General features: G+C 54.9%; 2 protein-coding genes and 2 non-coding genes across 4 annotated transcripts; 2 read left to right on the top strand and 2 right to left on the bottom strand.

The window, feature by feature from the left end:
• Positions 1-3,429: 3,429 nt before the first annotated feature.
• LOC131196845 (probable N-acetyltransferase 16) lies at positions 3,430-4,139 on the bottom strand. The gene is made up of 2 exons (XM_058180246.1): positions 4,131-4,139; positions 3,430-3,978 (listed from the first exon to the last, which is right to left on the bottom strand). Exons 1-2 carry the CDS (start codon positions 4,137-4,139, stop codon positions 3,430-3,432), a joined length of 558 nt encoding a protein of 185 aa, XP_058036229.1.
• Positions 4,140-4,571: 432 nt separating this feature from the next.
• Positions 4,572-13,398, bottom strand: NAT16 (N-acetyltransferase 16 (putative)). Its single transcript, XM_058180245.1, is given in 8 exon segments — positions 4,572-4,723; positions 4,726-5,119; positions 6,324-6,548; positions 7,608-7,814; positions 9,209-9,354; positions 10,857-10,940; positions 12,488-12,740; positions 13,330-13,398. Coding segments are annotated over 8 exon segments (1,530 nt in total).
• Positions 11,918-11,989, top strand: TRNAW-CCA (transfer RNA tryptophan (anticodon CCA)). The gene has a single exon. It is a non-coding gene; the product is annotated as a tRNA-Trp (tRNA).
• TRNAT-AGU (transfer RNA threonine (anticodon AGU)) lies at positions 12,397-12,470 on the top strand. Its single transcript has one exon. It is a non-coding gene; the product is annotated as a tRNA-Thr (tRNA).
• Positions 13,399-15,387: the final 1,989 nt, after the last annotated feature.

Here is a 15,387-nt window from a genome sequence, read left to right as displayed (position 1 = left end):
GCCTTTTCTGCACAATCCCACAAAAGTTGCTGGCTGTTTATCAAAGAGGCTGTGACCCTTTTATGCTGATGAGGCATTTGGGGGTGGAACTTCCAAACACTGTAGGACATCCCCCCTTTTGTCCCATTTTCTGTCCTAAGGAAAGCTGAAGGACAAGCAGGTCCCAAAAGGTCTACAAATCTAGTTCACAGGCACCCCGAGTCTGCTTCCTTTTTGTCCCCAGCTGAACTTCTAGCTCTGCCCCACCCCACCTCTAGAAGAGAACTGGCCCTATGGGGCAGGCCTCAAATATGCCACCCCAGAGAATTAGACAGAGAGGCTGTAGCTGTGCTTGAAGGGAAACTGCATTCTTAGACAGCTCCCCCCCCCCCCCCCCCCCCGACTTCTAAATGGCCTCTGGCTAGCTCTCCAAAGTATGAACAGAGGACTCATCCGTTATGAGGAAGGGGTGTGCCAATGCCTCCTCTGCATCCCCAGGGATCAAAATAAGGGGTGAGGATAGGAAGAAGGCTGCTGGGGGTGGGCAGGCTGAGTTAGGGAGCGACAAAGCTCAGGTGGGAGCGAAAATTTGCATTTAGAGGTTTCTCCTGCACAAGGCTCACTTCGAACGTGAGGCTTGGGGAAACTGGGCAGGAGGCCCAGCAATAGGACATGGCGACCTTGTGCCACCCTCCCTCCCTCCCTCCCTCCCTCCCTCCTTCCTTCCTCATATGGCCACATTGACTGTTGCCAGGAGCACTGACTACGTCAGCCCCTGTTGCCAGGCTCCCTCACTGCAGCCATGTGGCTGTTGCCAGGGAGGGCAGCAGAAGCAGCTGTGTCCCTTGGGGGGCAGCAGAAGCAGCTGTGTCCCTTGGGGCCGCTTGGACCCAGATTGCTGCTCTGCTGCCCGCTGTGGTGGACAAAGAGCTGGCCTTGGGGTGTGTTCCAAAGGTGGGAATGCTATCCTTTCAAGGCTGGAGATAGAGGTAGGGTTGATATATCTGGGCCTTCTATGTAACCCAGATCAAAGGGATGGGGAGTGTGACTGTGTGACTTTGTGTTAGATTGGGCCATGGTACCACCTGGATGCCTTCCTAGTCCCCTCTACGTAGGGACGAAGCTGGCAATTGAAGCCCCCACTTTTGGTTTTGGGGACAGGTTGGTCTGGATCTACTAGAGCCCAGGAGTTCATGGCTTCTCTCAGGTAATCTCAGCCCTGACGCCCATCGCCCCCTTTCATTTTGGAGCAATTGTGATCTGGACAAGGAGGGGGTCCATTGCCCCTTTCTCATGGCCAGACTATTCATCTCTGCACAATTTCACCATTCGGGTGGTGAGCCCCAGATGCTCATGATGCCTTCTGAGGGGCGCTTGGGACTTTTTCAACCACCTGGCAGGGAAGACCATCAAGGGCCTCATCCGCCAGTGGCCACAAGCAGCACCTTGGGCCCTTGGCATAACTGATCCTGAGTGGCCCCTGGGCAGCTCTTTGGTCTTTGTAGGGCCTCCGGAAAAGAAGGCGCAGATGCTACTCCTAGAACAGAAGGGCAAGAGGGGAACAGACTGAGCCAGGTGTGTGCCCAGTTTCAGCCCTGCTGGGTGGCAGTAAGAGAAGCCAAGCACTTTTCCTCTTCATCCATTGCCTCTGCGGGCTGCTGTACACTCCAGTGGCCTTTCTTAGGATGGCTAATCCTATTGCAAGGGCTTCTTGTTGGCACTGTGACACAATGCTGGGCCAGTAACTCCACTCACTTTCACCCATGTCTTGACTCCACTTGACTTGCCAACAATCAGGGATTCTTCTGGCTGATTCCCTCTCAGGAAGGGGGCAGGGCGCTCTCTCGGAGGCCCTCACTGCCTGCAGCTGGGGCCCTTGCGGCTTCATTCCCTCCATCTGGGAGGCGGTCGTGTCTCCTGCCAGAAGGCCATTTCTGGTGGCCCTGAAGGAGCCTGTGGGGGAGCTCCTCCAGTTCCCTATATCCAGTCCTACTGAGCAGCTGCTGCTTGTCTGCTCTTTTTTACCAGGTTGTTCAGTTGGTGGCAAACCACCCTCTTCAGATGAAGTGGAGGGTCTGGATTCAGACCTGGATGTGGGATGAAAACAGGTTTGTTTGCACTGCTGAGTAAGAGCCCTTCTTGGAATCTGGGATCTAGAAAGAGTGCCCTAGTCTGGCATGGCATCCTTAGGGACTTGGTCAGAATTGGAGGCTCCTCACTCAAAGGCTGGTCCAGTCAGGGTGACAGGAGGGGGGAGGGCAACTTAAAACCCATTTGACCTCTGTATGAAGCCACTGGGTGAGGGAGTTATAGGGTAACTTGGGGTTCAACACAGTGTGCTGAGGGTATCCCCAGCTCTGCCTCAGGCTGCACTGGTGGGGCCCATTCCAAAGTCTGAATGGGAGCAAACAAGAGCAAGGAGGAGCTGCGGTTTGTCTATCGGGGTGCCTAGGGGGCCCCAGGAGCACCTCTTGGTGGAGAACCCACAACCGAGAGGTCCTCCTACTGTGAACCATAGGTGAAAAGCTTGACCAATGCTCAGCTGTGGGCCCCCGTGGGGCAAGAGGGTTGGCCACAGGGATTCTTAGCATGAGGGCTCCCAGCACTGTTGAAGGGTCTGCCGTTAAGAGTAGGGCAGGAACCTCAGCTGGCTCTACATGCGAAGGGCTGCCAATTATCTAGTGCTGACTGATGGGGCCACCTTATACCCATGGCCTTAGCTCCCAGGGGCAGCTCTGGGGGTTCAGCCCTTTCAGATGCCTTATGAAGTGCCTTCCTCCCTTAAAATCAGCCCTTCTGTTTAATCTCGCTGGAAGAGCAGCTGTCTTCTGCACTTGGAGGACCGGAGTGTGTATGTGTGTGTGGTGGGGGAGGGCAAAGTCACTGCTTTTCTGCACTGGCCCTGCGGAATGGCCTCCCACTGGACTGGAAACGCTGGCTTCAGCGCCTCCTGGAGTGTGGAGGACACTCAGGTGTCGAACAGTTTTAACTGGACTGATATTTTCACCGTGTTTGAACTCCTGTCAAGAAGCCGAGGGTCCTGTGGGGCAGCGGTGGGGTATAAATGTAATAAATATGAGTAAGATATGGCCAACAGCCGGGGCGCCCAGGTAGGAAGCCTCTCCACAGCAATGAGCAGAGGGAGGGAGGGAGGGAGGAAGAGAGAGAGAGAGAGCATCTAGGCTGATGGGGCTTTAGTGCCCAGCATACTCCCTCTGGAGTGGCCACCCATCCTCCCCTTCTCCCAGGCTGCTCCCTAGGGAAGGGCTGTGGCTGCAGGCCTTGGCGCCAGAGCCAATGGGTGGGGGAGTCCCCTTTCCTGGGGCTGCCTCTCCTCTGCCAGAATGGCCTGTAGGGCTCACCTGAGAGGACAGATTGGGCTGGTCAGAAAGGCAGGGGAAACCCGTGGTGGACAAAAGTGGGCTCGGGAAGGGAGGGGGGGTCTGCCCTTCAGATGTCGGCTTCCAGCAGGTACTGCTCAGTGTAGTCCTTCGCCAGCTCCAGGCCCAGAGCCTCCTGGCAGAAGGCGGCCATCTCTAGCCACAGCTGGGGCTCCAGGAACAGCTGGCACATGACGCCGCCCCGCAGGGTGGGCACCTGGAGGCGCAGGTGGTGGATCAGCTGGCTCTTGAGGTGGCCTGCGTTGCGGCCAAAGGCATCGATGTTCAGGTAGTGCCAGTCTTTGCCCAGAGGGATGGAGAAGGGCTGGGTGCTCAGGGTGGCCATGGTCGGGTGGGCCTTCTGGTCGACCACCCAGCAGAGGCTCTTTTTCTGCAGGAGGCTGAGGTTGCTCCGGGTGGCCTTGAAGGGCTGCCAGTCCTGGATGATGGTCTGGTTCAGCAGGACTTCGCTCCGAAAAGCCTCCTTCAGAACGACCTCTGGGACCTCGTTCTCCAGGAGCAGCTCCGAAGGCTCAGGGCTGAAGCCCCCCTGAGCCAGCACCGCAGCGTCCAAGCGGGATAGCACCTCCTGGGCCTGGAAGCGCACCAGAAGGATCCCCTGGAAGGGGAGGAGGGTTTTTCAAGGGGGTGGGAAGAGCCTGGCAGGGCAGCAACTGAGCCATTGACTGCTGGGGGGCATCTCTGGTAAGCGGCTCTTCTCTGCCAGCTGGCATCCTGCCCAAGGAGACCCCTGGGGCCGGCCCTGCTTGCTTTGACCATGGGAGAGGGCCTGCAGTGGGTCCTGTTCAGTTCAGACACGAGGGGAGGACCCCTTTCTCCAGGCACTTCTGGTTTGCTTCCCTATTTGCTTCTGTACTTTCAGGCAGCTTAGAAATGGCACTGGGAGGGAGGGAGGGAGGAAGAGAGAGAGAGAGAGCATCTAGGCTGATGGGGCTTTAGTGCCCAGCATACTCCCTCTGGAGTGGCCACCCATCCTCCCCTTCTCCCAGGCTGCTCCCTAGGGAAGGGCTGTGGCTGCAGGCCTTGGCGCCAGAGCCAATGGGTGGGGGAGTCCCCTTTCCTGGGGCTGCCTCTCCTCTGCCAGAATGGCCTGTAGGGCTCACCTGAGAGGACAGATTGGGCTGGTCAGAAAGGCAGGGGAAACCCGTGGTGGACAAAAGTGGGCTCGGGAAGGGAGGGGGGGTCTGCCCTTCAGATGTCGGCTTCCAGCAGGTACTGCTCAGTGTAGTCCTTCGCCAGCTCCAGGCCCAGAGCCTCCTGGCAGAAGGCGGCCATCTCTAGCCACAGCTGGGGCTCCAGGAACAGCTGGCACATGACGCCGCCCCGCAGGGTGGGCACCTGAGGCGCAGGTGGTGGACCAGCTGGCTCTTGAGGTGGCCTGCGTTGCGGCCAAAGGCATCGATGTTCAGGTAGTGCCAGTCTTTGCCCAGAGGGATGGAGAAGGGCTGGGTGCTCAGGGTGGCCATGGTCGGGTGGGCCTTCTGGTCGACCACCCAGCAGAGGCTCTTTTTCTGCAGGAGGCTGAGGTTGCTCCGGGTGGCCTTGAAGGGCTGCCAGTCCTGGATGATGGTCTGGTTCAGCAGGACTTCGCTCCGAAAAGCCTCCTTCAGAACGACCTCTGGGACCTCGTTCTCCAGGAGCAGCTCCGAAGGCTCAGGGCTGAAGCCCCCCTGAGCCAGCACCGCAGCGTCCAAGCGGGATAGCACCTCCTGGGCCTGGAAGCGCACCAGAAGGATCCCCTGGAAGGGGAGGAGGGTTTTTCAAGGGGGTGGGAAGAGCCTGGCAGGGCAGCAACTGAGCCATTGACTGCTGGGGGGCATCTCTGGTAAGCGGCTCTTCTCTGCCAGCTGGCATCCTGCCCAAGGAGACCCCTGGGGCCGGCCCTGCTTGCTTTGACCATGGGAGAGGGCCTGCAGTGGGTCCTGTTCAGTTCAGACACGAGGGGAGGACCCCTTTCTCCAGGCACTTCTGGTTTGCTTCCCTATTTGCTTCTGTACTTTCAGGCAGCTTAGAAATGGCACTGGGGAGGGGGAGGGTGATGGAGGGGATGGGAGGGCTTTTTCCTGGAAGCCAAGTCTGCAGGGAAGGCAACCTGGTGGAGAGGGCTTTCTAGGCAGCCAGTGGATTGGCCCCGAGTGGATCTTGGGGGCCTTTTCCATGAGGAATGGAAAGAAGGGGGAGAAGAGAAATGGTCCCAGCCACAAAGAAGGAGCTGCTGAGGCTTCCTGGCAGGAGGAGCAACTGAGAAGCTGGGCGGCCATGGAGCCAGCAGCTGTGGCATCCCCTCCTGTGACTGGGAAGGGTCTTGGGCTAAGCAACTGGGCACCTCCCCTCCCTCGGACTCCCAGGAGGTACTTCTGAGATGCTGCCAAAGACTTTTTAGAAAAAGTGTGCCCATTTTGAGGAAAATCTAAACAGAACTGTCATTGCTCCTTCAAAAGTGGACGCTGTCCCTCCCTGTGATGGCCTCCCCTCCCCACACCCAATGCCAAGTGGCTGCCCTTGTTTCGGGATCTGTGTTCCAGAAGGAGCCAAGCTGGAAATAATCCACAGTAATTCTGCTGACCTCTCCTTGGGCAGAGGTCCTTCTGCTCCAGGGGTCTCCTCCTCATCTGGGGCCTAACAAAGAGCCTCCTCCCCAAGGAGGCTACCGCAGTATCAGGTGACAGGCCTGGGGGCTGGGGACTGTGCCTTCTGGCAGTGCCCCTGGCCTGGGCTGAAGGGCTGAGTTCTTGGCCTTAGCTTGCCAGGCTGCCCAAGATCTTGAGCCCCGGCTCAGTTTGCGCGCCCAACAGGACGCAGCAACTGGCCTCGATCCCGAGGCTCCTGCATCCACCTGTCATAGGCCTAGCTGGTCTAGGAACACAGCCCCTTGATACTTTTGGTCCTACCCCCCTCCTTTACCCCGAAGAGACAGGATGTTCCAGAGCAGGGTTCATTCACCTGTTTTGCAATGATGCGATACTTCCTCAAGTCTTTGGGGCCCAGCTTGTCATCCCGGGTCAGGCGTGACACTTTGACTTCTGGATGCTTCTCCTTCACCATGGCAGAGCAGAATCGCTGCAAGACCCCAGCCACACCTTTGCCACGCTCCCAGGGTGCCACACGCAGTCCCTCCACTAAGGCGGTTTCGCCCGCATCAATGATGTAGACAGACTGGAGCCCTATCTGGAGGCAGATTGTGGGTGGGGAGAGCAGAGAGTTAACTTCCAAGGGGTCCAATAGGAGGAGCAAGCACTGGAGGGGTCCTAGCCTCACATGAAATGTGTCCGCTGAGGATCCAAACTCTACCAGCCCCATTGCACTCCTCCAAGGAAGCCCACCCCCCAGGTTCCTTGATGGGGACCAGAGCCCCGCCTGACACCTATAGGAACAATCCAGTGAAAATGAAACTACAGTATGCTCTGAAGGAGAGGGGAAGGGGTTTCTTTTGAGGGTCCTTCTTCTCCAGCTTATGAAGTGGGGGGCATCCAAGCAGTGCCTGGTGAGTCCCTGCCTTGGCCTGAGTATTCCTTCCCAAAGGCTTCAGGGAGGGGGTCCCAAGTGTGGAATATTCAGCAAATTGAAAGATCCTTTGGAAGCATTTCCTGCTTCAGAAGTGTCTCTTCTTTCATTTTGAAGAACACAAAAAGGGACTGCATGGCTAACCCAATCAGGCCTCCAGCCAAATGCTTTTGAGACAGTGCATGTTTAGAAATTATTTGTCAAATTCAGGTTGTTCCCTCCACAACCTGACAAAAGTAATTGGGACCATTATTGGACACAATAATGCTAGGTCATGTCTCCCCTTTCGTTTAGGGGCTACTTCCATTTTGTCAATTGTCATTGTAAGGCCAAGTAAGCTTGGCTGGACTCCACACCATGGGGGAGGCACACCAAGAATTCTGTAAACTCTTCTTAAGAGTAATGGGCAAACCCACAACGCTGCTATAACTTGGCCCCTCTTGAAAACAGAAGGATGTAGCAGTGCACCTTGAACATTGGGAGGCTAGGAGTCCCGGGACCATCCCCTTGGAGAGACAATAATTGGGCAGCCAAATGCCCCGTCCTCATCTTTCAGAAGGGGGCTAAGTCCTTTTGTTCCAGTGACCCATTTGCTCCCCACCAGCCTCTCCCCCCAACCCCCTATCGTGGCAAAGAGTCTTGCTGCCCAGCTTCAGTTCCACTTAGGAAGGGTTGGGGAAGAGCCATCCCAGCGAGCCATTCCAGCTTCGCACGGGCCCTTACCACCACGCCGTTCTTCTTGGCCAGCACAACGGTGCGATTCGGCTCATGGATCCAGGCATGGTAGCGGCTTGGGAGGTAGTCGAGGCCTCCATAGATCCCCTTGGAGATGGCCAGGATCTCCTCAAAATCTCTTTCTGTGGCAATGGTGAACTCCAGCTGCGAGTCGGCTGCACTTTCCAATTTCATGGCTTGCACAGGCAATTGCGGCTGCAGGGACACAGACTTCCATAAACACCTCAGGAAGGACCACAGATGGGAATCCCCCAGCCCTCCTCAAGCAGCCCAGCCAGCCTCCAGTAGGGTGCAGGGCTCATGACAGGCCTTGGGTGGAATGGAGAATGAGGGTGGACAGGGAGAAGAGGAACTGGGGATGGGCATAAGCTCAGCAAGAGAAGGTGGTTCCATGATCCCCGTGAGTCATTTGGTCATCTTTGTCTAGCTGGTCCTTCCTGCTTCCCATAGATTTCAGCAGAAGCTCTGCTTGGCACCCTACAACCAGGTGGGGAGGGAGACACATTGTCACAATACAGGTTGTGCCTTGGGGAAAAAACAGCCTTGGGATCTGGATGAAGCAAGGGAACTTGTGACAGTCAAAGCTTAAGCAAACAGTATTTTTTGTTAACCATGCAGCCACCATCTCAAAGGGAGAGCAAGAAGTAATGGCAGATGGGCACCTTGCTTTCAGAGAGACCCATGGAAGCCACTGCTTGGAGACAGCTGAGCAAAATGCCAGTGTGGAACCAAGAGGCCCATCTGGTGGGCTGGAAGGAGCTGCTTGACCAAAGATGGAGGCAACCAAAGTCCTCTCTTCCCACCCCAGAGTCAGGCAAAGGTTGTCAGCCCAATGCCCTTGATGTGACCTCTACCAGTAGTGGGATTCAGCCAGTTTGCACCACTTTGGGAGAACCCGTTGTTAGCTTTCTGAGCAGTCTGGCAAACTGGTTGTTGGAATAAATCATTAGGGCAGAGAACTGGTTGTTAAATTTTTTTGAATCCCTCCACTGATCTCTACCCTCTTATTTTGCCACCATTTTCTCCTGGTGGCAGGAACCCCTCAGTCTTAAGACTGGAATGGAAGTCAGCCTCACCTCCCTCAGTCCACGTTCCGTTCCCTGGCATGTGAACCGGCCCACAAAGCTCGCCTGACAAAATCGGTGTGGGTAGGGGTAGGTTGCTTCTCCCTCTCCCATTTCCCTGCATTTTCTCTCTTTCACACACACACTCACACACACACACAGAGAGAGGGGGGGGGGCTCCAACGGCCTCGTTCCTGCTGGTCAGGTGATGAGTCCTAGAAACAGAAAAGGCACCAAGGGGGAGCGCAGCTATTACCCTTCCTTGGGAAAACCTTCACGGCAGAGCTCGGGGCCGAGGAGACCCCCGGATCAGACACCGCTCCAACCAGCCATCCTTCTCTGGCCAAATCTTCTGTTCGGCCCTTTGCAGGGAAAAGAGCCCGCGGGATTGGGGCCGGAGGAAGACGTTCCCTTTCCATAGAAAGCTCCCGGAGGGTGAATGGGAGGCGAGGAGAAAGCCAAGTCGCCTCCCCTCCCCGCCACGGAGGCCTTTCTCGGTTGCAGGAGCTGCCGGCCGTAGCCAACTTCCACTTCGGCTCCGCCGGCAGAAAGAAGGCAGCAGGACGCTAGCCGCGCCAGCGCCTCACGCCGAATCCCCCAAGCAGCCCCGCAACTGTTCCCCCGACACCCGCCGAAGCCCACAGGCCGATGCAGGGAAGTGTCGCCAATACCTGCAGAAGCGCAGAAGGCAGAGAGAGCCTCGAGCCGATGGCGCACCTGCTAGGAACCTCTGGTCGATGCGGTCTCGCGTCTGTCGGATGGCCGGGCGGTCCCTTTCCGCCTAAAGACCTTCTCGTCTCCCAGTAAGGATGGAGATAAGCTCCCCCCCCCATCCCTCTGCCCCGCCCACGAGCGGCTTGGGGGGGGCGCCTACTCCCCTCACTCTCGCGCGCTTTTACGTCAGTGTTGGGGGAGGAGAGGGCACAAGAGAAGAGCGTGGGAGGCCGGACGAGGTAAATGCTTCTCTCCCCACCGGCAGGTGCCGGGCATCAGCTGCCTTCAAAGCTCCAGAGCGGCGCGGGACCCCGCAATAGGGCTAGGGCGTCCACCGCAGGCAGCAGGTCCCACTCTGGCAGAGCCAGATGGCCCCTGGCTCTAGTGAGCCTAGCTGGGCTGTCCCTTCTCCCGGCCCTGAAAGAGCCGGAAGTCATCCTAACTGGTGGCCGGGAGCCGGCGCTGAGTGCATGGATGGAGGAAGCGAGGAGAAGTTGCTTTCTCCTAGCCCTGGACAAGAGCAAGGGAATATGAGTTGAGTGCCAAATTAGATAAGGTGCATCTGCACGGAGCACCCAAAGGCACCCGTCTCTCTTTAAAGGGGAGGGTGGGCTGGGCTGGCTCAAAGCCACCTTCCAGGGCCCCTCCTCTCCTATCTATCTATCTATCTATCTATCTATCTATCTATCTATCTATCTATCTATCTATCTATCTATCTAACTAACTAACTAACTAACTAACTAACTAACTAACTACAATTTTCCCAGTGACTGAGTGGCTCACAGATGGTTCACAGATGGTTAAAACAAGTAATGGTATCATGGTCAGGAAGCTCCAGAACTGGCAAAAGAGACTTGCAAGCACAGAAGAGCACAGGGAAAAATGGGATTAAAATAAAATATAAAGAAACTAAGGATAACGGGCACAATAACCAAGCTTAGAACTGACAATGGAGTGGAATAAAAAAAGGTGGGATAAAAATCTAGCAATACCATTGAGGGGTCAATTATTCGCAATAAAGGAGCAAGCAATCAAGACCTCTGCCAGGGATGGGACTCCGGTAGAACAGCCCCGAAGGCCTCCTTCAAATGCCCCACGTGACGTCTGTACCTACAAAGACCAGACCTGCCGAGCCAGTCAGTGACAGTTGGACTTTGAATAGAATAGAATTTTTATTGGCCAAGTGTGATTGGACACACAAGGAATTTGTCTTGGTGCATATGCTCTCAGTGTACATAAAAGAAAAGATACGTTCATCAAGGTACAACATTTACAACACAATTGATGGTCAATATATCAATATAAATCATAAGGATTGCCAGCAACAAGTTATAGTCGTACAGTCATAAGTGGAAAGAGATTGGTGATGGGAATAGGCAAGGTAGGGACTTCCGACTTTGGGCTGGGAGAAGGCCCCTGACAAGGCCGGACAGCCAAGAAAGTCACCAAACGAATCAACCCGGAGTTCTCACTCGAAGCACCAACGGCCCCACTTCGAGCACAAAAGGCGAAGGCCCAGCTCCAGCTCTGGAGGGGCTCCGAGCTGGGAAAGCGGGAAGAAGGCGACAGGAAGAGGAGAACCACTTATTGTGGCGATGGGTGGAGCATAAATTGAAAGGGCTGAAAGATCAGGTTACGGACGGAGCGTCATGGAGAAAATTGGTTCACGTGCTCCCCAAGAGTCGATAATCACTTGTGGGCACGGAAACAGTCAATAACAAAATAGCCACGCCGCGTATTCGAACGGCCAGTTAGAGCAATCCTGCCGGCGTGACGGAGGGAGGGAGGCAGGGCGACGCGGCTCCAAAGTGCAGGAGAAGCGTATTTGGGGACGGTGAGGACGATCCTTTTTGAAGGGCCCCGCCTCAGCCTCGCGGTTCGGGGGGAACACTGGCCCGATTCTGACAAGCACGGCTGTTTTTAAACTCCTAGGTGAATCATTCTCCTCCAGGGCATTAAACAGTAAGTTAAAAGCCAGAGGGACTCCACGGACAATGAGCTCTGACAGAGACCCCGGGAGGGGCGGAACCGACCCGGCTTCTTCAGGGATTGAACCTGGGTGTTGATGTTTCTTGCGCCGGGGAACCGCCCCTCTCCTATCCAGTCCCAAACAACGGACTCTGCCCCATAGGTCCAAAGTTCCCTTGCAGAGCCCTAGGCCACGCTGAATGGGCAGAGTCCGCGCTAAGAATGCCCCGATGTCTCGCCGCTAGCCCCGCTCCGCCCCACCGGGCACGCCTACGGGCAGCCTCCCCTGGCCAAGCTCCCCGCGACTCCCGCGGAGGGCGGCTGCCGAGACCCGTCCCAGCCGCTGGGCAAGTCTCTGCAGCTGTGTCTGCGCCTCCCCCATCCCGGCCCATCTCTGGAGGCGGGATAAGGGTCCCGCAGTGGCTGGTTGATGTGGGGAGGGTGGCGAGCTAGCCAGACTCCTTCCGCTCAAGGCCCGCGAGACTCCTTGCTCAGTGCCCGAGCGGGAGGTGCCAGGCCCACAGAGGAGGCTGCCAGGAAAGGCCCGCCACCGACCTCGTGGCGCAACGGTAGCGCGTCTGACTCCAGATCAGAAGGCTGCGTGTTCGAATCACGTCGGGGTCAATAATCTTTTATTGCGGGCTGCCCTGACATGCAGGGGAAAGACGGAGCCTCCGAGTATCGCTGCGGGGTCGGGAACTAGGCTCCACTTGATCATGGATGCCCCCTCCCCTCCCGCCGCAGCAGCTCTGAGTTCAGCTCCATCTGGGGATCCACCCCAGGTCAGGGCTACAGCATTCGAACCTCCCCGCGGCGCCCCCTCCCCAGTCCTCGAAGGGGGCTTCCGCCTCCTCCTGTCCCGCTGCCGTTTTTTTGCTCGGTTACTCCTTCTCTTTTGATTTTGAAAATTCCGCTCTGGGATTGGTCCGTCGCCGTCCCGTCCAACAACAAAACTCCTTTCCGGGTTTTGCGATACGCTTATGCCAGCTTGCAGTGAACAGCCAGGACCGCGCGGACGTGAACCGGCGGGTGGCGCCGTGGCTTAGTTGGTTAAAGCGCCTGTCTAGTAAACAGGAGATCCTGGGTTCGAATCCCAGCGGTGCCTTTTGCGAACCGGCTTACCATTTTGCGGGTGGAGGCCGGACACGCCGTTGGCTGCCCTGAGGCAGACTCGTTCGGAAAAGGGAGGGGCCACAAAGACCCGCCAGAGGTTTCCCGGAAGGCGGCGGTGGCCCTTCCCCTCGCAAGCACCCCTGGAGGGCGGCCCATTTGGTACAGAATCAAGCCCTGTAAAGAGACCGCGGGGCCGGGCAGCGCCAGCCATGAACATCAGGGTAGCGCGGCCGGAGAGCAGACACTGGCCGGCGAGGGCGAGCTGAGGCCATTGGAACCTTCCGGTTAGCGGGTCAAAGGAAAAACCCTCGAGGGGCCACTCCGGCCGGGAAGGTCTCCCGATCCCCACCCACCCGCTGCGACTCCCTCCTGGCTCCCCTGAAATAGGGAGGCAACACTTAGAACGTGCAATCCTGGGGCTGGAAGGGATCTTGGAGGTCTTGTAGTCTAACCCCTGCTCAAGGCAGGATGTCTGATCCCGGTCAAATGGTTGTCCAGTCTATTTTTGAAAACCTCCAGTAATGGAGCACCCACAACATTTGGAGGCAAGCGGTTCCACTGATTGTTCTCTCAGTCAGAATTGTTTTCCTTGTAGGTTGGATCTCCCTTCAATAAAAAAAAACTATGTGGAGAGTAAGTCAATCCCCTTTTTGTGATAGCCCTCAAATCCTGGAAGACAATAACCAATGGTTCTCTTTCATTGGCTACTAAACACACCTGACTCCTTCAACAGGATTCCTCTCCAAACCCTTTATCATCTTTCATCTTTTCTGCCCTTATTCTAGAGTCTCAGCATTTTTTAAATATTGTGATGACCAGAACTGTATGCAGTTTTCCAAGCGTGGCCTTACTAGTGCAGCAGCAGCAGCAGCAGCATCACTTCTTGCAACAGCGATGCTATCCCTGCTCTGTTGGTGCATCGGCCTTTTCACATCTGTAGCACATTGGTGGCTCCTATTTGTCCACTAAGACTCCTTGATCTCTCTTACAGTTAGTGCTGTTGAGCCAGGTACTACCTATCTTATATCTGTGCATTTGGTTTTTCTTGCCCAAGCATAAAACGTCTTTTCTCAGCGCTGAATTGCATTTTGATAAGGCCCAGTATTCATGTCTGTCAAGATCCTTCTCAATCTTGAAACTATGTTTCAGAGTTAGTAATCCCTACCAGCTTGGTGTGGTCTATAAATTTGAGGAGTTCCTCTTCTAGCCCTTCATCTAAATCATTTACGAAGATGTTGAAGAGAACTGGGCCCAAGATGGAAACTTGGGGTTCCCCACTGCATGGTCCCCTCCATGCAGATGAAGATTATACATTGAGTGCGGTTGGTCAACCAGTTATGAATCCATCTGGTGAGGATCCTGCCTATCTCATATTGTTCTATTTTACCAAGAAGCTGTGATTTACTTTGTCAAATGCCTTCCTGAAGTCTACTTAGATGAGGGCTAACATGCAGCTTGCCCACTCCACCCCTCCAATTGACAAGAGGCCCCCAGATAGCAAAGCCTCCAGCTGACAGGAGGGGCATCTTGTCATCTGTGTTCTTCTTCCATAGCCTCCTTTGGTCTAACCTTCCTATATCCACTTCTGACAACCCCTTACCCATTCTTTAACAGATTAACAGGGTTGAAAGCAGTGGTGAAATCCAATTTTTTTTACTACCAGTTCGGTGGGTGTGGCTTGGTGGGCATGGTGTGGTTTGATGGGCGTGGCAGGGGAAGGATATTGCAAAATCTCCATTCCCATCCCACTTTGGGACCAGCCAAAGGTAGTATTTGCTGATTCCCCAAACTACTCAAAATTTCCGCTACCAGTTCTCCAGAACCTATCAGAACCTGCTGGATTTCACCCCTGGTTGGAAGGGACTTTACAGGTCATCTAGTCCAACTCCCCACTCAAGCAGGAGACCTGACACCATTTCTGACAAATGGCAGTCCAATCTTTTCTTGAAAGTCTCAAGTGATGAAGCTCCCACAACTTCCGAAGGCAACTTCTGTTCCATTGGTCAACTGTCCTCACTCCTCATTTCTAGGTTGAATCTCTCCTTGGTCAGTTTCCATCCATTATTTCTTGTCTGGCCTTCAGGTGCTTTGAAAATAGCTTGATCCCCCTCCTCTCTGTGGCAGCCCCTCAAATATTAGAACACTGCTATCATGTCTCTCCTGGTCCTCCTCTTCACTAGACTAGCCATGCCCAGTTCCTGTACCATTCTTCATATGTTTTAGTCTCCAGTCCCCTAAGCATCCTGGTTACTCTCCTCTGCATTTTCCCTAGAGTCTCAACATCTTTTTTTATAGTGTGGGGACCAAACTGGATGCAGTACTCTAGATGTGGTCTTACTAGGGCTTTATAGAGTGGTATTAGTACCTCACTTGATCCTGATTGTATTCCTCTGTTAATGCAATTTAGGATTGTGTTGGCTTTTTTGGCTGCTGCCGCACACTGCTGGCTCATATTTAGCTGGTTGTCCACTAAGACTCCAAGATCCCTCTCACAGTCACTGCTATTAAGCCTAGTTTCACCCAGTTTATATGTGTACTTTTGGTTTTTCTTACCTAAGTGTAGGACTTTTCTTTTCTCTACATTGAATTTCATTTTGTTAGATAGGACTCAGTGTTCAAGTCTGTCAAGATCCATCTGGATCTTGAGCCTATCTTCTAGGGTGTTAGCTATTCCTCTGGTGGCTCAACGGACTAAGTCTGTCTGTTATTAACACAGCTGCTTGCAATTACTGCAAGTTCAAGTCCCACCAGGCCCAAGGTTGACTCAGCCTTCCATCCTTTATAAGGTAGGTAAAATGAGGACCCAGATTGTTGGGGGCAATTAAGTTGACTTTGTATCTAATATACAAATGGATGAAGACTATTGCTTAACACATTGTAAGCCGCCCTGAGTTTTCGGAGAAGGGTGG

Source organism: Ahaetulla prasina, chromosome 4, assembly GCF_028640845.1.
Source record: "Ahaetulla prasina isolate Xishuangbanna chromosome 4, ASM2864084v1, whole genome shotgun sequence".
In the NCBI taxonomy this organism is placed as follows: domain Eukaryota; kingdom Metazoa; phylum Chordata; class Lepidosauria; order Squamata; family Colubridae; genus Ahaetulla; species Ahaetulla prasina.
The sequence above is the reverse complement of the archived record's forward strand: the minus strand, read 5'-3'. Positions and strand labels throughout refer to the sequence as shown.